The sequence below is a fragment of the Sciurus carolinensis genome, chromosome 10 (assembly GCF_902686445.1).
Source record: "Sciurus carolinensis chromosome 10, mSciCar1.2, whole genome shotgun sequence".
Lineage (NCBI taxonomy): Eukaryota > Metazoa > Chordata > Mammalia > Rodentia > Sciuridae > Sciurus > Sciurus carolinensis.
This window is the reverse complement of record NC_062222.1, coordinates 17,893,057-17,916,138: the sequence shown is the minus strand read 5'-3', so window position 1 is coordinate 17,916,138 and position 23,082 is coordinate 17,893,057. Positions and strand designations below refer to the sequence as shown.

At 41.8% G+C, this 23,082-nt stretch overlaps 1 protein-coding gene across 3 annotated transcripts in view; it reads left to right on the top strand.

Annotated features, from left to right (window-relative positions):
* Window positions 1-23,082, top strand: part of Rnf150 (ring finger protein 150) — a 249,574-nt gene that overhangs the window by 180,044 nt on the left and 46,448 nt on the right. For all 3 annotated transcript variants that reach the window (XM_047566617.1, XM_047566616.1, XM_047566618.1), the window contains exon 6: window positions 389-599. In XM_047566617.1, the coding sequence (XP_047422573.1) occupies window positions 389-599 (211 nt within the window). The remainder of the gene's footprint in view (window positions 1-388; window positions 600-23,082) is intronic.

The window sequence follows — 23,082 nt, the reverse complement described above, 5'->3', positions numbered from 1 at the left end:
GGGATAATTATCAGGTTTCCTGCTTTATCCTATGTGGGGAGTATACATTGTATATAAGGATTTATATCACCATAAAAATATTATGAATTCTCCCTAACTAATTATTTAAATGTAAAGATCTTGCTATTCCTAGAATTAAAACCTTATAAACCAACATGTGAGAGGAAACATTGAAAAGGAAATTTTGGAAGATCTTTTCATGTGCTTGTTAAGATCTTTTCATGTTAGTCAAAATATGGACTGTTTTCCAAAAAATGTGGCTTAAGGAAAAAAACATTAAAAATAAAAGTAGTTAATTTTTCTTTGAGTCAAAATATTTAAGGTGTAGACATATCATCTCTAAACTGATGACAAGCTCTAAGAATAGATCCTTTCCTTCTCCCCTCAGCCCAACGCCGACTGCATGGACGACTTGCCCACTGACGTCGAGGGCTCTCTGGGAGGTCCACCAACCAACCAGATCACAGGCGCAAGCGACACAACAGTAAACGAAAGTTCAGTCACCTTGGACCCTGCTGTCCGGACTGTGGGAGCCCTGCAGGTGGTCCAGGATGCAGACCCCACGCCCCAAGAAGGAGAAGCCATCTTCACTACCAACAGTAAGTTCTGCTGTGCTTAAAGGTGCCATTGCCAATCCCAAAGGGGCCATTGCCTCGTGGGATCGGAAGAAGATAACTTGGCCCAAGAAGAAAACTATAAATCGAGTGAGTATATCATCACCAGGCTCAACAGTCAGACCCGTGAACCTTCAGAAGTCCAGATGATACCAGAGCCTGCAGGGCAGATAGTAGACCTGACCTGTGTGCCCACACTCACATCAGGGGCACACACCACGGCACCCCATGTTGTCCAAGTTCAGAGGCAGGTGGCGGGTAGGTGAGAGAAGCAGCTGCAGGTGTGCCCAGGAAGACTGGATAGAACAAAGTCCTGTCCACTTGTGCATGTGTGGTGCACATATGTGCACATTTGAGCCTCCCAGTGCGCCTATGGCTGCATGAACGGGTTTGGACCATGTGCAGAAGGTCACTTTGTGATTGCTGTAGAACTCAGGTGTACATGGTACCTATTTTATTTTATTTTGATTTTGATTTAGGGAACTGGTCTCTCTAAGTTGTCCAGACTGGTCCCAAACACCTGGGCTCAAGAGATCCTCCTCGTCAGCCTCCCAGACAGCCAGTGTGCCACCATGCCCAGCTTAAATAGTACCCCTTGAGATGGGCATTTTTGCAACACAGCCTAAACTCCTGAACATGGTGACCTACATGTTCAAATATCTTCCCCTCATCTCCCACATAGATGGTCTCTGGATTCTATTCTGTCTTGATGTCCAAATATCTGTATGGGCATCAAAGATCAAAGCTAAAATCTAAAGTACCTACTATTTAGTCTAATATAGTAGAGATAAAAGCTCAGGAGATCTAAGAAAATCAGCATGCAAATTAACTGAGGTTTAACATTGAAAGAGTGGGTGGATGTTACAATTTTGAAACAAAGCATATTTCTTTCTCTTGAGAGAAGTAATGTATTCACTATAGAAAATTTGGAAATAGAAGAAAGCAAATTGAAACATCTTGGCATATTTCCTTTTACATCATCCTCTTTTTAAAAAAAATTATGCTAAAATGTAAAGATATGCATTTTTCTGATGAAGAAAGAAAAAAGAATCTTCCTTGTTGAAAGACTGAAAGATAAAGAATGAAAACTCAGTCAAGACACCACCACCCAGTAATAGTCACTTTTAACATTGTGGCCATTTCCTGATCATCTTTGATGATAAGAGTTGAGATGATGCTACAAAATTTGCGTGTTGAGTATAGTAACCTTAGCATCTTCCTGAGGTTCCACCCAATGTAACTGGGAACAGGGGCTTAGTGGGAAATATCTGCCAGGCAAGGTTTATTCATTTTGGGAAAAATCAGAGTTTTAACTTCAAAATCTTAACTTTTAGAGGTGTAAAACTTTTAGAGGTGTAAGGACCTCGGTATTGAAACACTGATCACTGGACATTTGAAAGCCCTTCAAAATAGATTTTTACCCCTTTGCTTTAAAGTTCTACACTGGTGCTGTCCAATATTAATATAATACAAGCCACATATGTAATTTTACATTTTCTATAGCCTTACAACCAAAATGAAATAAATGGGTGAAACTCATTTTAATTTTAATACCATATTTTATTTCACCCAATTTATCCAAAATATTTTACTGTATGTGTGTACTCTATCTTTAAAATCTGGAATGTATTTCATACTTACAGAACATTTTAGTGTAGACTACCTCAGTAATCACATGTAGCCAGTGGCTACCATAATGGAGAACATAGATCAGGAATCTCTGAAACAGAAGAATCTTAATGATTATTTGACATTTTTACCAGAGTAAACTTGTAAAATTTTACCAAAAGAAAACTGTGGCCCAGAGGAGTAAATGACTGACCCAGGTCAAGAGTAAGTTCAATTTCAGTGGATAAGGTGATTTGTAATTATTCCATTTATCAGACATCTTCCATCATCATGATTCATAACCAGTGATGATCTTAGTGAAGAATATTGGAAAGCCTGATAGAATTTTCCTAGCAGTTCAAAAATATATACAGCATGAGCACTTTTTAAGCCAATAAGACAAAAAAAAAAAAAGGTCATTATCCTTACAAAGAATGATTATTATTTGATTTTCAAGAGATAGTGTGTCCTCTGTGAGATTCCTTATTTTGAAAGTGGCTTCATATTTCCTGTGTTTTAGCAAAGCCCAGATGGCAAATGAAAAAGCATTTTAATTTAATGTGGGTTAAATGACATCCAGAATGAAATAGATGTAAATATACCGTGGGTTAAAATACATCCAAAAATGAAAGAGATAACCATAGACTGTGTCCGAGTAATTCACAATCCTTGAACTACTTTTGTGCAAAGTCGAGTCAGGGTGTTTGGGTGACTTTTGGTAGATGACTTGAGGTCAAAGCATTCAACCTCGACAAGAAGCACAGCAAAAGGAGGAATGCCAGGTAATTTCAAAGAAAGTTATTGGCAAAGGTGAAATGAAGAAGCAGAAGCAACAAGACCATATCTAGTCTAAAGATTGATTGCAAATAGCAATGTAGCTATAAATATCAGTTTCTTAGCACAGAAATAGGATTTTTCTCACAAAATATTTTCCAAGACCATATAAGTCTGATTAATTTTATTTATTGGGATTTCACAGAATTTTTATGACCATAACCATTAACTACAGACTCTTTAGGGGGAAAAATTCTCTACAGATTTTTAAATTGCCCAGTGGTCTTCCTCAAGTACTTAATCAATAAATGAGCAAACACAAATATAGCACTAAATAAAACGAAAAGCTTCAAGTTCTAATCAACATAATTGTAATCAACTCTCTAAATGTGTCTAAAATAATGTAGATGGAGACATAAATATAAATGAAGATATAATACTGCTATAAACCACCAAGCGACAGCCCAGTGGAGGTGGGTCATGACTTTTCTCCAAATTCTCTTACCCCTCCTCACATCTCCGCAGTCCAGGAAATTACAGAAAAGAAAGAAATAATAGCAGCTAACAAATACATGGTACCAGATATGTACCAGGCACCCTTTAAAGCCTGTTGATCTGTTAGTTCACAACAACCTGTGAGCTAAATATTTTGTATCCTCCACTTTACTGATGCAGAAAGTGAGGCACAGAGGTCAAAGTAGCCCACCCGAGTTTGTAAGGCGGTGACAGGTGAAGCTGGGATTCAAACAGGGCTGCTGCTTCCAGGGCTGTAGGTGCTCAGATAATGAAAAGGGAGGACCAGCATGGTTGCCGACACATTCTTCACTTTGTTGGTTTATTCATTTCCTGCTTTTTCAAGATCTCTTAGAAGATCAATAATTTGCTAGCTCCTACCTATACCCTCATCCTACCTCTGTTCTCCCTTTCCTGGCAAATGGTGCTGATGTACGGCACATCCAGAGCCTGTCAAGACATTCTGCACTCCTGGGGGCCAGGTGTAGAACCAACTGGCTTTATAGAACACCTGGCTTTAAAGGATCACCTTCATCTCCCAGGACAAGGAAACAAGAAAAGCATTTGTAGCACCAAGGAAATCCAAGCTGGATGCGAGTCTGACTGTGGGAGGGAGACATTCTTAAGTATGTCCTTCCAGTGTTTCTGACAGTCCATCTTTTGCAACCTCACAGAGCAAGCAGGAGTCATATGCATGGATGTCCTATGCCCTCACCAGCCTTATCTGCAGGGCTGCCCATGTCACAACATGCCACCTCCTCCTGAGGCTTCGGCTGTTGGCTGTTGTGTTTGCTTCCACAGGGAAAAATGTTTCTTAGGAGCAAAGGGAAACACACCTAAACAAACAGTCCTCTGTGTTTGGAGACTCCAGAGAGGAGTCAGAGAAAGACACTGAGGGAGAAGACTATAACTCCTTCCCAACACAGCCGGTGCCAGTCCAGGACCGCTCAGGAGGGCCTGAGCCCTTCCCTTTGTCCAAGAGCTTGTTGACTCCACTTTCCATTCCATTCAATTCCTATTTCCTTATTGAATCACCACGAATCCTACCAGGTTACCTACAGCTCTACCCATTTGCCATCTTCCCACCTCATACTGGAAGGAACCAACATTCAGCCTGATGGGTAGAGGTTAGAGATAGGCAGAATGGAGAAATCTGAAATCTGCCCCAGAACATTCCAAGGAGTCCTTGGCATGATACCTGTGGCCAGGAAATCTGGTCTCCAAACTTCACAAAAGGAAGCAAGAGTGTGGATGCTAATAAAACATGACCAATAGAAATGCAAAGTGGTATGGGTTTCTGGGAATTTCTTTGCTAACTTCCTGTCAACTCTGATGCTTGGGGATAGAATCGTGCATCTAACATGCTTAACGCACATGGTTCGTGGTATCTTCAAAATGCATCTTGATTCTTGCTGCACTAATGCTCAAGCTGTGTGGAGTGGGCAGAATGTTCCCTGCCCCTGGATGGAAATTCCAACAATCCTAGGATTCGTCTAAAAACTCCTAGGTAACTGACAGTTCTGAGTCCCTTTACCTACCAAACCCAGAGAAACACAGTGTTTTGTTTTGATTTTCTTTGCTTTCCCTACCAGGCCCTTTCCCCTCTAATTCCTGCACCTCAGGACAAATCTCTGTGGCTTAAGCACAAGGCCTTCTGCCATCCCCATGTACCCAGCTGGCTGCTGCCCCCGAAGGTCCCCTCACACCTCCAGGCACCCCTTTTACCCAGAGTCCACATCGAGCCTTGTCCAGCTCACTTTCCCACAGAGCCACCATTGGGACATAACATGCCACCTGCCCTGACCACAGCTTCTCCAACGTCCAGCCTCACATTGCAGACAAGAGGGACCCTGGAGCCCATGCTCTGTTCTATCTTTTCTGAAGTTTGACTGAGTCACACCTACAGGGAACATGCTTCAAAGCCCTGTGCAGCAGCCCCCCACAGGCTTAGGGTTGAGCCTAAGTTCCCTTCTCACCCCTTTGGCTAGAGGAGTGGGATTCTGCATGAGGACCCTTTGTCCATAGATATTCTCTACACCAACCTCCTGTCTTCCTCAAGAATCACAGAATAGGTTCCCTTCCTGTCCATTGTCCACTCAGCAGAAGGGTGGGTTCGGCAGGACAGACTGTCTCCTGCTCCTTGACTTTCCACATCTCTTCAGGAGAAACTGAGGCAGGAAGAATCCCAGAATACCAAAGAATTATTTCCTGATATCTCAATCATCCTCACCTGAGGACTTCATTTTTAGGTAGTCTCACACTAAACTATGGTCCATTTTAAAAGAACCTAGAGATCTGCCCTTTTGGAGGAGATTTCGCATAAATATTCTCATACTCTTCAAAATGTACTCATGAGACGAAAATAATTGCTAAGGTATGGCTGAGATTGTAGCCTTAAAAAAAAAAGTCACTTTCATGCCAGCTCTAACAGCTATCACTGCAACAACCCAGGACCCTCCAGGGAAAAACACTTCAAGCTAATTATGGAAAAATCTTCCAAAGAGTTTATACGGAGACTTGTGTTTGGCCCATGGAGTGATTCACTTTCTCTGGTTCAGGGAACTTAATAGAAACCTCTCTGGGGATTCTTCACTCCTAAGGACACATGCTCTTCAAATCAGACCAGAAGTGACATTGACTCATAGTTTTTAAGTTTATTTAGGGAACAGCTGATGAAGCAGTAGGAACATATATATTCAAAAGTTTTCAATGTTCCTAGAGTTACTCTGACCTCAACTTTAACATGAAAACCAGAAAGACCATGCATTCAAGACTTTTCCGGGGAATCCTGGTTTCGAATCTCTGAGAATCAAAACAATTGAGAGAAAGAGGGAGACTTGGCGTGAACATCACATTGCTGTTCAGATCTGCAACTATACGTTGCTGCATTTGCAAAACAGGTTTGCAAAGGTTTTGTGTGACTGTAAAAAATATGGTGCATTCAGAAATCAACATATCTGAATGAAGCATTCCTGTGTTTATGAGGGAGTTGCAAGAGTGAGTTGCCACATCTGCTTTTCTGACTTGCATTAAAGCCAGAAATGGCGAAGTATCTGCCCTTGACTATGGATAAATATGCTGGCTGGAGCAATTTCCCCTGGTGCTCATAAGATTCACATTAGCCCTGGAAAGATGATTGCTTTGATTTGTGAGCATATTCCATTGTGGCAGACAAAAGAATCAGCCAGCCCTTTTAAGAGCTGAGACCCCACTGCCATCTCCCCTTCTGGAAATAGCTCAGCCACAGTGGACGATCTCTATTCAAAATGAAGCATTTGCAGATTGTGACAATGCTCCCAACAATCAGCTCCATGTCTCCCCATGTGCCAGGCCCCTGCGGCAACGTCACCCCCTTGTCTCTGAGCCCTCCAGCCCTCCAGCTCTGCTTCAGCAGAGGAACAGCTGTTCTGAAGAGCAAAGATCTTTGCAATCAGCAATGCCTCTGTCATCCAGCTTGCGGGGGTGGCAGCTATCCAATGTACAGTCCACAGGGTTTTCCGTGATAACATTCCTCCTTGATTAAAAACACTTGCCAATCCGAGAAAGCCCACCCAGGGCCAGACTCGCAGGGTTTTCCTGTCTGGTGTGTCTGGTCCCTCTGACAGGGAGGATTGAGGACCTGCAGATTCACAAACAGCCTGTGAGAGAATTAATCAATCTCAACCGCAGATAGAGAGCCGTTTGCAGCCCTCAGCCTGGATATGATCACACCATCCACCCGGAAGAAACTGTCTTTCCCAAAATAAAATAACTCTGCCTGCAGCTTGACTCTGTTCCCTGCTGTGAGTTTGTCTCAGATGCTCCTGTTACTCTTTGGCAATGCCGTCTCCAATTTGATGAATTCCTCACAATGCTGTCTTGGTTTTGAGAAGTGTCATGGCTCAACAGCTGTTACCAGAGTGAGCTGGGAAAAGGACCGTGGAGAGGACCCATACTTTACCAAACACTGACACAGCCGGGCCACAGCAACAGACAGCAGCAGGAAGCATGGTTGGCAGGCCAGCGTTTTTTTAGTTTTTGAGGAACATCAGGTGTTAATAGGATAGCATTCCTTTTTGCATGGAAGCAAATAACAAGGAAGTTCCATCATTCAGAGATTAAGAAATCAGGGACAGCTGAAAATGCCTTTTGGTTGATCTAAGGACGGGCTTTGGAATTCAGAGTCTGAGGGTTCAGTGAGTTCCAGTATCACAGAAATCCAATGATTCAGAAAAAAAAAAAAAAACAAAGCACAGCTAACAGAACACTGCTGACGCTCCTTGAAGAATCATGTTATTGTGGGAACACGACTAGCAAGAGGCAGGAAATGGGGGCCTCGGGCCTTGTTTGGCCTCCAAGGACCAGTGTTACCTTGGACAAGTCATTTACCCTCCTTGCATTTCTATTAGTCAACTGTACTAACTGTGATTTCCAAGATCTTTCCCATTAACTCTGCGATCCAAAATAGAATCCCTCTCTTGGCAGGGTTCTAAGTAGGAAAGACTCAAGATCTTGCATCCTCATTTAGTACACTTAGGACTAAACACATCTATAATTAGATAAATGTAGATATGCTAAATATATCTATATTATGATTTTTGCATATGTAGAATGCTTTGTATTTTTACAGTAGATACCATTTATAGTTCCTCCTTTGCTCAGGGAAATAGAAAAAAATTTTAAAGCCTTGTGACATCATTTGGAATCTCCATTTTACAAGTAGGCATAAGTATGACTTTCAGAGTTGTGGGTCACCAGGTCAAGAGGAAAAAAAAAAAAACCCTCTCATCTGACCCCAGTTCCAGGGTGGTCTATACTACATGAATCTATTTGTGTATCTCTCAAGTAATTTTATAGAAAAACTAGTGTTAATCACCCAGAATAGCTTCTGTTCATCCAAATATTTTAAGACCTTACTTTACTTCTCAACAAACTGTTTCAGCTCCAGACATTTAGTAAGGATTTAGTTTAACTGGTTAACAAGATGGATGTCAAAAAGTAAGTTTCGGTCTTACGTTTTCATTGTGAAGTAGAGAGCAGAAAAAATGTTTTGTAAAGAACAATTAATATAATAATGAATGTCAACTCATTATTGAAGCAGCAAAAATAAGAAAATCTGAATATCGTCTTTCAAGAACTCCAGGCTTGCTCTCCCTTGACAGAAAGAAAAACTTTTAATTTCTTTCCAAGATCTCAGAACATAATTCACCCATAACATCTTGTTCTGTCTTCATAACATCTCCAACAGTAGAAAAAACAGTAATTTCCATCACAAAAGGAAAAATCAAAGCAGAGAAGCTAAATCCAGTTTCCTGCGCTAGCCTGAGTCTTTCCAAGACTGGACCGTGAGGCTAAACTGGTTTCCTGAAAGAAATGCCAAAAAGGCCTTTTGTCTCAAACTAATACAGAAGAGTTGAAAACCTAACTAAAACATGACCATCTGAGGTGATTAAGTACAAGGGCTGCAGGACCTGTCTTCTTGTCCAAGGAACCGTCTAGCGCCCCCTCAGGATTTCCGGCTGTGTGGCAGGTTCACCTCTGCTGCCTATCCAAGTCCTTCCGAGGACTGATAAAAGGTATAATCCTACATGGACACTAAGATCTGGGAGAAGATGACACTAGATAAAATGATAATAAATTTAGGATGGAGAATGAGTAGAAATTTGCATGGAAAGTGGAGCAAGCTGAAACCTATATACCTCCTAAGGGAGAAGGGGGTCAGGAGCAAGTGTCCCACCAGAACCCAGGAGACAGGTAAAGGAAGCAGCGGTGAAGGAGTGTGTTCAAAGCCTGGCTGGAGCTGGGTTCAAAAGAAGGATGTTGAAAAGACTGTGAAGACCATCAGACCCTCAAAGGCCCTTCCCCATCCTGAGCTACCTGGTAGTTTTAGTGTTACCTTGAGGTCTGTCTCCAGGTGGCAAGACCACCCAGGCACCATGAATCTTAGTTCCTCGTTGGTAAAATAAATGGAGAGCAGGGTTGGCTATGCAGTCATGAAAAACTATTAAGCAGAGAGAGGGAGCGCGAGAGAGAGAGAGAGAGAGAGAGAGAGGAGAGAGAGAGAGAGAGAGAAGAAGAACTTTACAAATAATAAAATAATAATAAAAATAAATAAAAAGAACACCACAGAAACCAACATAATTCAGAGCACAGAATTCTGTAAACTACAGTTGATCACTACAAAGTCCTGTGACAAGAATGTGTCCGTGAAAAAGAAGCAGTTATCATGAGACATGGGATTCTCCAGAGAAAGAGAAAGAACTCTTGAAAATGAACAAATACAGCATAATTGAAAAATTCCCATAGAATGATTAAAGATAAAAAGACAGAATACTGTTGGTCTTGATAAACTTGGTTCTTGGTGTGAAATAAACATGGAAAAAAGAAAAAGTCTGGCTCAAAAATTAAACTTAAAATAAGAAAAAGCCAAAATGGTCCATTGGCAGGCCACTGAAGAATCAATCCACTAATTCGACACACATCTTGTATTAAATCCTCTGCAAAATGTGCCTTTTTATTTTTTTACCAGCTTTGCTTGGCTCACTTCACTTCAGAAAATGTATACCAAATTTTTAAGTATTTCCTTTTTACCTGCTACATTGTATTATGTTTGCAATATACTTGTGTATTGGTTTATTTTATAAGTTGGCGACTTCCACTTTGTAGTGAAATTCCTTGCTAGTGCTCAAGCCAATAACTTGGGATGCCTTATATTCCTTCCGCTCTCAGTAGTAAAATCCTCTCCAAGCCCTGTATACTCAAGGTGCCGTTTCCCCCTGACACCCCAGTAATCCCCCTTCTTATCATCTCTTCCCTTGATTTTTTTTTTTTTGTGTGTGTATGTGTGTGTGTGTGTGTGTGTGTGTGCAGTGCTGGGGATTGAACCCAAGGCCTTGTGCTTGTGAGGCAAGCACCCTATCAACTGAGCCACAGCCACTGCTTCCCTCTCCTGCCTCTGTCCTTGCCCTCCCAGGCTGTCCTCATCCAAAGAGATCTGACTTTGCCACTGCTTTGCTCAAAGCACTTTGATCGTCTATGGTTTAAACCTCTGGCAGGTCAGTCTGACCTGATCATTAGGTTTGGCCTCTGCATGTCACTCCCTGATTTTCCACCTCCCCCATCTGGCACTTGCCACATAAGCTTCTCAGAGCCATTCGTGGTTCCAGACACCTGGTCCTTGGCACTTCTTCCTCCACCTGCCAATTCCTGTGTGTCCTTCAATCCCATCTCATCTGCTGGATACTCAGAGAGGTCTTCTCTGCTCGTTCAAGCAGAATCTCCTACAGTTACAACTTCTTGAGAAATTGCCTGTCACCCCACTGAACATAGAGGGGACTCTTCATCTCTGTGTTAAACACACAGTTAGACTCAGTAAACATTAGTTGGCATGGATGAATGAATAAGGTGAATTTTACAGGAGACTACAAGAGTAATAGCTGGAAGGTAGAAGAGATTGTATTATAATATGTGTTTATACTTTGTTAATGAAAAGAATAAATAGGTCTTCCAAGGGTACTCAAGCTGGACCAAGCCTCTCTATAGCCAGTCCCCCTGGGATGACACTGTGACCCTGTCCCCATGTGACAGGGGACCATAATGTTAAATTGGTTCCCCATCACAAGAAGGAGGGAGACTAATGCCTTATAGAAATGAACTGGTGATTTATTATTTATCATTATTGATATTGTACTACACAGCAGAAATGGAATTGAAGCAGTGAAGAGAGACGAGGTAGCAGAAACAGCAGCAAAGGGAAGGCTTTCCGGACAGACTCGAATGCCTAACTGCACATAAATTTCTGCAAAAGCCCAGGCAGTACCATAAACCAAATGTCCAGAAACCCATCCAAGCTCATAGGATGCTTTTTATTTTTGTTTTGTGCCATCAGCAAAACTCTATTATTTCATCTTAATCCATGAGAATAAAGACATTGCTACTGAGAGATAATTCAGGGCTGGGAAAACTTCATGACTGGATTCAGACAGATCTGGGTTCCAGTCCCAGCCTGGCCACTGACTTGCCAACTGCAGCCAACGCTCTTCACACCTCTGGGGCCCCAGTTTCCTCATGGTTAAAAATCATCAAAATCAAATCTACCTCACAGGTTCATTGTGAAGATGAAACGAGTCACTGAGTGTGAAGTTTCTGGCTCAATAAATCATAAATGTCACTCTGTCCCCACCCCACATACCACTTCCCATGAGAATGTACATTGGACAGGCATGTCCCAAGTATCTACTGTGCAACTGAAATTTTTTGATATAAAAATGTCTGCGGGGACTGGGAATATAGCTCAGTTGGTAGAGTGCTTGCCTGACATGCAGAAGGTCCTGGGTTCAATCCCTAGCACCACCAAATAATAAAAAATGTCTACAAAGTATCTCTGTCAAATAGATTCCAAGGGACATCTCCAAGACCTTGTAACTATAGGGTAGATCCTAAACCATCTGCCTGTCAGGACAAAAACTGACCTCACCTTGTTCTTCTTCCATTACCAGAATTACATTAGTGCCTGGGCCAGAATTGCCTGCTTGCTTGGCGTTATTTATCTCTTTCACTAATTGATCATTTGAGTACAACTGAGTTATTAACTGCAGTCTTTATGACTATGATCTCATATAAAATAATGACTGTCCTTAGAGCACCCATTTACAGAGAAACCGCCCAGGGTACCAGCATCATCCTGAGTCAACCCATCAATCACCCAACAACCCATTAGAGTCGATTCCTAGAGAGTTAGAATCACACACTCTCTACACACAGCTCTGTGTTGCTTATGCCGGGTGAGTGGCCCTCATCTGAAATGCTTGGGACCCGAAGTGTTCTGGATTTCCGATTCTTTTAGACTGGGGGATACCATTTGCATATATATAATGAGATACCTTGGGGACGAGACCAGAGTCTGAATATGAAATTCATTATGTTCATATGGCTTTCATGCGTAACCTGAAGGCACTGCTGTACAGTGCTTTTAGTGTGCCTTCATTCTGACGACAACTCATTGCATGAGGGCAGGTTGGAATTGTCCCCTTGTGGGGTGTTCAGAAGGTTTCAGGCTTTCCACCAGTTCAGATTTTGTATTTTTGGCTTAGTGATGTTCCACTTGTATTCAGCAGACAGTGGCTCAACCAATAATCTGAGGTAGTGTCTTGAGCTTACAACCCAGAGGACAACTGATTTATGGATGAACTAGCAGTCTCAGATTTGCTCAGCCTTAATTTGCGTGTGTTTCCAAGTTGAACTTCAGGCTACAACTTGGAGCATAAACTTGTAAATATGTCCTTGTATACATTTCCAAGTTTGCAGCAGACCCCTCCCCACCCCCTCCACACACAGAGAGAAAACCACTGGAAGACCTTTTAAAATACAGAAATGCCAAACTCACTGGCTTCTCCTGTCGTGGTCCTCATGCAGTTCTTCCTTACTGTGGGGTAAAACTTACAAGGATGACTTCTGGAGAAAAGAAAATGGCTTGTGGTTTAAGTGTGTTAGCCAAACTCTCCTCCCTATGTCTGCCCAGACTCCAGCTGGGGTTTGTTCTTACCTGAGACACCCCCACTGGGCCAGATAAGTCTGAGAATGCCAGGGTGATTGGAGGCTGTCCTTCCCTTCTCCAAAGGCCTCCCGAGGAGTGCACATCAGGACCCCAAAGCGAGAATCAAGCCAGCTTCCCCATGCACACACTGACCCAACTACACACTCAGGCACACGTACACACAAGCACACACGCCCCACACCTCACCTAGGGTCTCAGCTCATCATCCAAAATCACTAGGCATTAGGTGTCTAAATTTCCAGGGATTATTCTAGGCAGTGTTGGTAAACCACATGGGACTTGCCTGCCAGCAGATGTGTTGTTTGGTTCTCAGAATGCTTCTGGTGAAGTTCAGAGAGAAGCCATCGTTTAGATACGGCAAGATACTGCATATAAACCTGAATTTCCAATTTGGGAAAGTTGCTAGACACAATTCTGGGCCTCGTTCCTCCTGATGACACTTGACTTCACACCAGTTGTGACAGATCTCCTGAAACAAAGCACGCCCTCTGCAGTTCACAGCGCTTTGCAACCTGGAATTTATGGATAATTTCAGGGCAATGGAAGATCAATGTTTTGAGGTCTTCCTAATAGATCTCACAGGAATATTTTTTTAAAAATTAAAGAACTTTTTGGTAAAATCATACAGTAAAACAGTGTGTGCTGTTAGCCAGCAGCACACACTTAACATTGTCGCTGGCAACTCATGTTCACAGCAGGGAGGAACAATTAGTAGATTTATAGACTTAGGTTCCATCAAAAATTTTTATCAAACAAATCATTCATTCTATACAAAATGACTTATGCTTTAATAAGAACCGCATCAGCTGCACTTAAATCCCTGCTGTGCAGCAAGAACACTGGAGTGAGATTTTCAAGAAAAAGAATACTATAATAATACTGCCATTTGCTATTAAATAGGAGTTAATTAGAAAATTGGATTTGGAAATCAAACTTTATGCAGAAACACAGTAAATTAAAAAGCATATTATGAAGTTGAGATCAAATGTATGCATTTAGGATACATAAATATGCACATACACAGCACACGTGTGCATGCATTTGTGGAAATGTATGTACACAAAAATGTACATGCATACATACATGTGCTTTCACATGCATATCATGTATGGAATGCTCATCTTCCTCAGCAGTGCTTATATAGACATAGGTGTTTGTGTTGTATCTAACATACATGTATGCTGCACATACATACATACTACTTATGACCATTAACTGTATGTCATGGTAGTTAGCAGGGACAATGGAATTGAAACTAGTTCCAAATTATCTTACCAGAGAACAGCCCCCAAAAGAATTTGAGTATCATTTGTTTCTTCAGTCGGCTAATAATCTGCAAAAAAACAAATGTTCCCCTAAAAGTAAGACATCCCTAATTTTAGGTACAGTGTATTTCTAGCACCAAGTCTTAGGATAGAATAGCACTTTTGCAGCCTAATAAAATTATAGGTGACTGTCCATACTGAGCCAGAGTATTTTATCTGGTAAGACATCAGAGAACATTCAAATGGTAAAGGCACAGGAGTCTGGGTATTTGTTGGACAACAGAGAGAAGAATTGACATTCCTGCCCCTAATCTGTAGCTTGGAAAATAATATACAAGTTCTTGGTGATAAAGCTAAGTCAAGGCTCAGTCCTGCCATCTGCTGCCTGTGTGACTTTGGGCAAATGGCTCAACCTCTCTGTACCTCTGCTTCCTTGACTGAAAGTGGAGCTGAAAAAGATACCTCATGGGATTAAATGTAATACAAATTCCTCTAGAAATTTGCCTGGTCCACAACAAGCATTCCAAAAAAAAGTTTGCCATTGTTATTATTGTAACGTGGGAAAGGTAAATGGAATGCACACATTATAAGTATACACCTTGGGCCAAGAATCTTGCAAAGAGTTTTACATATTTATTTAACGTTATAATTATGAACATTCTTTTACAAATAAAAACTGAGAGAGTAGTTGGGAACCATGTGAAAGGTCACACATGAAGTAAGTGGCAGGGCTGGGAGGAGGACTCTCCTTACTCTCTACAAGGCCCAGTTCTTAAAACATCAACTGTGTGTCATGCGGGGACAATTTTTAGTACCCCAGAATTTCTCAAGAGTGACCTGAGCAACCACCTGGACTGTAATTTGAATCCATCTTGCTGGGCCTCCCTCATCTACTAAACAACAATTTCCAGGAGTGGACTGAGGATTGTCATTTTGATCAGGTTTCCTACGTTAGTCAGTTTCTTACTACTATAAGGAAAACACCTGAGCCAGGCTAACAAACAAAAGAGGTTTATTTTTCTCATTGGTACAATGTCAAAGTTCAAAGGGGATGACTTAGATCTGGCAAGGACCCCATTGGCAACCTCTCCTCATGGCAGATGGCAGGAGTATGTCTTAGAGGAAGAGATCACATCACCAAGCAGGAAGCCAGAGTGACTGGGTTTTACATTCCACCCATGGACACTCCCCCAATTGACCTAAGGGCCTCCCCCTAGGCCCCGCCTCTCAAAGGCTTCGCACCACCCCCCAGTACTACCACCCTGGGGACAAAGCTTCCATACATGAACCTTTGGGCAACAAACAATCTCACACCATTAAAACTTCCTAAGAACCCTTAACCCTTAACCACTGAGCCACATCCCCAGCTCTTTTTTGTATTTTATTTAGAGACGGGGCCTTGCTGAGTTGCTTAGGTGCTCACTAATTTGCTGAGGCTGACTTTGAACTCGCCATCCTCCTGCCTCCGCCTCTGGAGTTGCTGGGATTCCTAAGCAGTTCTTTTCAAACTACAGTCTGAAAACTTATGCCCCTACCCCAGAGGGATAGTGTTCTGCACAAGAACAGAACCCAGGACAACTCACAATTCTATGTGTTCTCTATCCCTACAGTTCATTTAAATGTTCTATGTATTTACCCTGATACTTATTTTAGTCAGAAGCATCGGAGTTGGAGCATTGTGTTTTCACCAAACCAACTTCTCCTATTTCTTGTTGACTGGCTTTGAGAACTTCCCAATGAACACGTTAGTGCAACATTGTGTTTTTGGTCCGTGGTTGATTTCCTCATAGTGGATCCATGATATCTCTCTCCAGGCATACAATAAAGGTGACCACTGGTTCCTTGAAACATGAATCCAAATCCCCAAAAAACAAGGATAGAAAATAAAAGTAGGCATTCTTTTTTTCAGCTTGGCTTGTGATATTGCCAGAGTTTAATCACAGGAGTCAACCTTGCATGTGGGGCGGAACAGCACTGCCTCATGCCTGTGACAATCACTCCTGTGCACGTGGGACATTGTGGATCTGGTCTGTGGCCCAGATGCAGTGGTGCAGATGTCCACTCACATTCTGAGCTATGAGCAGTAACTCCCAAATTATCTACCAGGAAAAGGAAACACTTTCTATGGAGAAAATACTTTAAACTTCTGAAATACTGAAATAAATCCTTGAAACCCATAGAGTGGAAGACAATTGAAAGAATTAAATGGGTTCTCTCAGATATGTCATTTTACTGAGGAAACAGTTCTTTGGTGTCAATAAAATTACTTAAAGAAAGAAAGTTAGACTATGAAGTTACTTTTATGGGTTCTTTGGACTCCTGGCAGCCAAGATCGGAAACATAGAACTAGTTGGTAGCTGCTAAACAGCATTATCTTTCCACCAAAGAGGTATGGTAGGAAATATATTCTGAGAGTTTGATACTTGGAAGGGTTAATAATGGTAGGGACTATTTCTTTGTTTTTATTGTTCTGTTTTTGGTGAACAATTACAGTTATAGAACATATGGAATCATAACTTAGCTCTCATAAAACATACAGATAATTTGTGTGTGTGGTGTGTGTGTGTGTGAGAGAGAGAGAGAGAGAGAGAGAGAGAGAGAGAGAGAGACTTGGGAGACTTGGGATTGAACCCAGGGGCACTCTACCACTAAGCCACATTCCCAGCCCTTTTTATTTTTTATGTTGAGACAGGGTCTTGACTAATTGCTTAGGGCCTCACTAAGTTGCTGAGCCTGGCCTTGTACTTGCAATCCTCCTGCCTCAGCCTCCGAGTTGCTGGGATTACAGAGAGAACCAACACACCCTGCTATAACTAATTTTTTGCAGTCAAAAATGTTTTTGTCTCCCCAAAGCACATGTTGGGACTTCAACCCTGCCTCGTTGCAGACCCATGCTCGGGATATGCTCTTTCTCTCCTGCCAGAGTGGTCTTGATGCCTAATATGCCTCTTCCCCTTGAACAGCCCCTTTCTCTAAAACTGGAACTGTAAAGCAAAAACCACACTCTCCCTCTGAAGCTGGAATCACAGGTGACAGTTTTTCAGGGGAAAATCTTCCAACAGTCTTGTGCTGGCTGGGCCCCTGAACCTCTATAGGATATTTTGTCTTAGGGGAAGTGGAAGAAAACCAGACCACCTGGGCCTCCATCTCCAGGGGTTAATGAACAGGATTTCAAAGGTGAGGGTCTCAAAGGCCCTGGCTTCTCTTTGCCAGGCCTGTAGATTCCCAGGGGGTAAGGGAGTCTGCTCTCCACTGAAGTCCCCTGAATAGAGGATGTTCCCTTGGTATCCATGGAGACATAAGCAGCTCAGCACCAGATGGGCAAATTGTATGTGATTTGGGGATCTATGGCTTTTTTAACTGCTCTGTACCATACTTATCATTATTGGCAAAGTATCCCACATGGCAGGAAATGTTAGCAATGGTCTGGGACAGCTAGTCTTCTGTGATTAGTAATATGAAATATTTGCAAGCAGTAAAAAATAAATAAATAAATAAACTGAAGACCTCATGGTAAGATCTAGTCACAGTTAAGTAGCTGCTACTTAGTACAAGGCCAATAGTTATGAATGCTGATTTTTTCAAAAAGAACAAGATGCAAATGTAACGTTGGCGAGGAGCGCAAGCTCAGCATGCAGCAATCAAGGGGTGAGGCAGAGCTTATCCTGGACAAATATTTCGAGTTATCTGTCCTAAATATTTGTGGGGTTAAAAAAGGAAGAAGGGAATCATTATAAACATAAGTAATCATTCCAAAGAGCAGCAGCAGGATACTTTTTGAAAAAATCAGCATTCAGGATCTACATGGGCCACTTCTCGAAATGACCTTCTGTCATGGAAAGTCACAAGACATGGAAATAAGGAAGAAAGAAGAAATATAAACGTTCAGCAAATATGTAGAATGCTGCGCTGGAAGTTAATCTGGAAGTCTCTTTCACAACAGGCAAAGCCATTTTGCTAAATATGTGGATGTTTTAGTATGATATTTATTAGTTGCCTATTTTGAGATAGGATGAAATTTCCCTCCTCTGAAGGAACTCAGATTCTAACAGATGTAAAACCAGATGTGAACAAAGCAGAAGTTTCTTGGCCAAGCTCTATTTCTTAAAATTTGGTCTCTTTTGCCAGGTCTGCCCAAAGGCTTTGTCTGCATAAGGGGTTTGTATAGCCCTGGAATAAAAGGGAGAAATAGAGGATCCTGGTAGAGGAAATGATAAGACCTTAGCCTCCACATTAAATCCCAGGAAGTCCTGAGGGGCTCATGCAGGGGATTTGGCCTTTTGAACACATACTGAAAAATATTAGGATGAAATGCCTCTTTCTTAGTTTTCCAGATACTGGAAAACTACTAGTTTTTAAGTCATTTTTCCCAATTGTGTGCTTGTCACATGCTTATCATGACAATCCAGCTATAAACGGCACCTTTTGCAAATTCTCACCTCTCCATTTTTAGGCTTAACAAGCTGAACAACCAGTACACTCAACCCCCGCTGCTGCCAGCGACCAAAGACAGGATTCCACACCTGTGGTCACTTTTCTCAGGCAGGTGCTGAGCATGATCTGAAATGATTCAGGAGAAAGAAAAATTTTAAAAAACCAAAAACCATTAAATAGTCTTAGAAGGTTCCTTGTAAGGTGGGAGAGTGGAAAGAGCAGGAGTCAGCTTCCTGGCCCATCTATACAAATGAAACCCTGCAGCTTACACGTGGTTTGGCTCTGATCTTTCTTAGCCTTCTATACAGACTGGCCTTGATGCCTTGGACTGATGTCTTCGGTATAGTGGAAACTCAGAAGAGTGCAAGGATCCTCCCCAGTGCTTTAGCCCTCAATTAATCATCATATCTTTTCAATTTTTCTCATTTGGTTATTTAATATGTACAAGTATATTATGGTTGCGTTTCTGTTTTGTTAAGCATTGGGGAAGGAGTCTTGGGACTGTCTACACAAAATAATTCCCTGCCTAATGCTCTAATTAGGAGGGAAAAATCCAGTGTTGGAATATTTATATAATGAAATAACGCAGTGTTGTTAATCAGGGTCCAGAATGTTATGGATTGCACATTTCTTCAGAGAGAAAGGAAAGATCGACACAAGCAGCACCACCCCTTGACCTTGGACCTTTAGGGTGAACTTGTCCCGCTGCATGCATCCCCAGTGGGAAGGAACCTGCGAGGTAAGAAGACCAGCTACCCGGAGCCCCTGGCCCACTCAGTAGACACATAATGCAACTTGCCATCTTGTGGAAGGTACCAGTTGGCCATAACCTTTCCTTCATTTGAGTTTTTTTTTTTTTATGGCAAAAGCCATACCCTCATCATCCCTCACTCCTTATTTCCACAACCATGGCTTCAACCAGCAGTGGATGGAAACTACTGACAAAGAAAAGTGCATCTGGCTCAGTAGGCACATATTATTTTCCTTATTGTTCCCTAAACAATGTAGGATAGTAATTTATAGCTTTACATTATATTTGCTAGATAGTAATTGAGAGATGATTCAAAGTGTACAAGAGGGTATGTGCAGATAATATACCATTTAGATGAGGGACTTGGGGACCTGAGGATCTTGGTCTCCTTGGGGAATCCAGGAACCACACCCCCAATTATAAGAAATGACTTTATTTGTATATAATTGCAATGCAGTAAAGAGATAAGTTTAGGCTCTTTTTTTTTTAAGTTAATTATATGTGAAAAGTGCTCTGCACAGAGTCTAGCAAGGTGCTGGTCCTTCCCCCTCCCTATTGAATCGCCTCAGTAAGAGGCATTTGGCCGAGTTAATTTTAGCTACCAGATGCTCATTTTGTTTTGTTTTGGCTTTCCAGGAAGTAAAGATCAGATTAGCAAAGGAAATGAAGATCAGATTAGTGAAGTAAATGAAGTGGTTTAACAAACGGTCTCAACAAAGACTCATTACGCTATTAATTAGTCATCTGCCTCTGGCGGTTGCTACTGAGGAGGCTGAGGGACCGGGGAATGGATGGGTTTCAGAGGGACCCTCAGTGGTCCTTGTTCCAGTTACTGTCATTGGCAGCCCTGGGGACCTCTGCAGACTCCTAAAACTTTATGGAGGACCCCAAAGCCCACAAATCAAGGGCAGGAGAGCTGGGTTCCCCTCCTAGTTCTGCCACTTAGTTCCTCCAGAGACTTTGAGAGTGACTTGGGCCTTCTGAGAGTCAGGCAGCCTGCTGTAACGCAGGCTCAAATATATGAAAGAACACCACAAATGAAAGTAAAAATAACAGATGATGGTGATAAAATAAAAGTAGGCGTGGTTGTGAAAAGTGCATTACAACAGGTCTGGGCCAAATCTGAGTCATTTTCTAACAGTAACTCACCTGCTTCTGCCACCCTCATTGTCCCCTGCCATAAGTGTGGAATACAGTAATAGATGCAGCCATCTGAGCAGCTAGTATTATAATTAATCTTGAGGGACCAGTGATTTTAAATGATACTTTACACCTCTTCATTTCTTTTATTAATTTGACATTTATTTTTTTGGAAAGCCAAAACAAACAATAGCATCTGGGAGCTGCTTTATTAAACTCTTTAAAATGTTCCTTCCCAGGAGAAGCAGGTGATTTTATATTCTTAGCTCTAAAGGAAACTAATGTTCATAAAGAACTTGCCAAAAGAACAATGTCTTAGTCTACTTGGGATGTTTATGACAAATACCTAGACTGGGTGGCTTCAACTGCAGCTATTCATTTCTCATCTGTCTAGAGGCTGCGGACTCCAAGATCAGAATGGCATTGTAGTCTGAGTCCTTGCTTGCCACTGTCCTCCTCCTTGCTGTGTCCAGACAAAAAGGAGACTGATGTGGACATGAGCACCAATCTTTATACTTCCCTTAAGGACACTGATCACATCATGGAGTCCCCCTGTCAGCACATCATCCAAACTTAATCACCTCCCAGAGGCCCCACCCCCAGTACTGTCACATGAGGAGTAGGGTTTTCTGCATATGATTAGGAAGAACACCTTTTCAACAGATAACACACAGGCAGGAGAAATGGTTACAACAATCTGAAAATGTGAATAACTTAAGTATCTAGAAAAAGACAAAATATAGCATAGTCTTAGATGGACACATTGGTTAATTGCAATTAGCAGGGATAAATACATGATTAAATCTGAAAAACAAGATTAAGAGAAAAACATGTTTCATATAACATAAGCAAGCTTTCATTACTATATAAAAAATCAATACACAAAACAGGCCCAACTTGTTCATGGATTTGTTCACTGCACAAATAGAAACACACACATTGTACACAGGCATTTGTATAAAATGGACCATGGAGATTCCTATCAATTCAGATCAGTGATGGCTTTGCTGGGGAGGTTTAAATCTAGACATAAGGTACAAAAGGAACTAATATGAGGTTTTTAGTTGTTTTTCATTTTGCTTTACTAAAAAAAATAGGCTTAAATATACTGGGATTTAGGACTGGGGTTGTAGCTCAGTAGTGGAGCATTGCTTAGCATGTGTGAGGCCCTGGGTTCAATCCTCATCACGGCATAAAAATAAATAAAATAAAGGTATCATGTTCATCTACAACTAAAGACAATATTTAAATAATATATATATATATATATAAAATGGGATTCAGTCATGAGTATTTATGCAGAGCCTCGTATAATTCCTGCTGTACCTGGGGAGTCCGTGGTGACACAGGCCATCCCTTAAGTCATGGAGGTCACCTTCTATCTAACAGGACAGAGCATGGAATATCATGTTCAATGTAACTATAGAAAATCAGATTAAATAATGCCGGTTAAGGAGTTAGAGGGTGATGAGGGACTGTTAGGTCAGACAACCCAGAAGGGCCTGCCCCAAGGAAGTGGCACGCACTGAGCAATGGTCTGAATGTCACTTGTTGAGGGAGACAGGCGTCCTCACTCACTCGCTCACTCTACTCTCTGCCCACTGCACTATGGGAGCATTTGTAATATCTTGCTCCTCCCTTTATAAAAAAAAAAAAAAATACCTACTTCAGAGTGGGTATTTTTAAAGATGTACCAAATCTTTATTTTTAAAGAGATTTTTAAAGATGTACCAAATTCAGATGAAGTATTTAAGGGATTGCAATCTTTTGAACAGGCATTGGAGCAAGAGGAGAATGTGTGTGGGAAAACATCCCTAATGTACTGACGTAGTTTTATATCTGGAAAACAACTGATTGTTCATCATCTTTTAAAATGGCAGCACTTAAGTTTAGTAGAACCTTCCTGACAGATGGGGATCGGGAAGGTAGAAGTGATTTTCAAGGATAAAAGGGGCAAGAACATGGGTATCACACCTTCACACAGGTAAGGATGGCTCTTTATGTTCTTCGAAAGGCAGTTGGAAGAGTCAGGAAATGTGCACCAGGAAGGAAATTACGCAGTTAAAAAGAGTTACGAAGTCAGAAGACCTCGTCTTGACGTGGCCATGGCAATGCTGGACCTTGGGCCCCGGGTGATGGTGGGTCCCTGGTCTACCTCTTCACTCTTGGTGGGAGGCCAGCCTCGACCAACACATAGCCCGCAGCTCCAGCTTGATCATCATCACCATCAAGCCAACTCTTAATTCAGGGTTTTTTCTGAAGCAGCAAACTGGGCTATGTGACCTATGTGCATCACCTTATTTGATTAGTGAATGGTTAGGTCATCTCTAAGGCTCCTCCAGCCTTATCAGCTGGTGATGAACCAAAAACAGAAGACACAAGAAACCAGACGAGCAGGAGTTTCTGTCCCCAAGGGGCCAAATGGGGGAAGAATATCTGACCACCTCG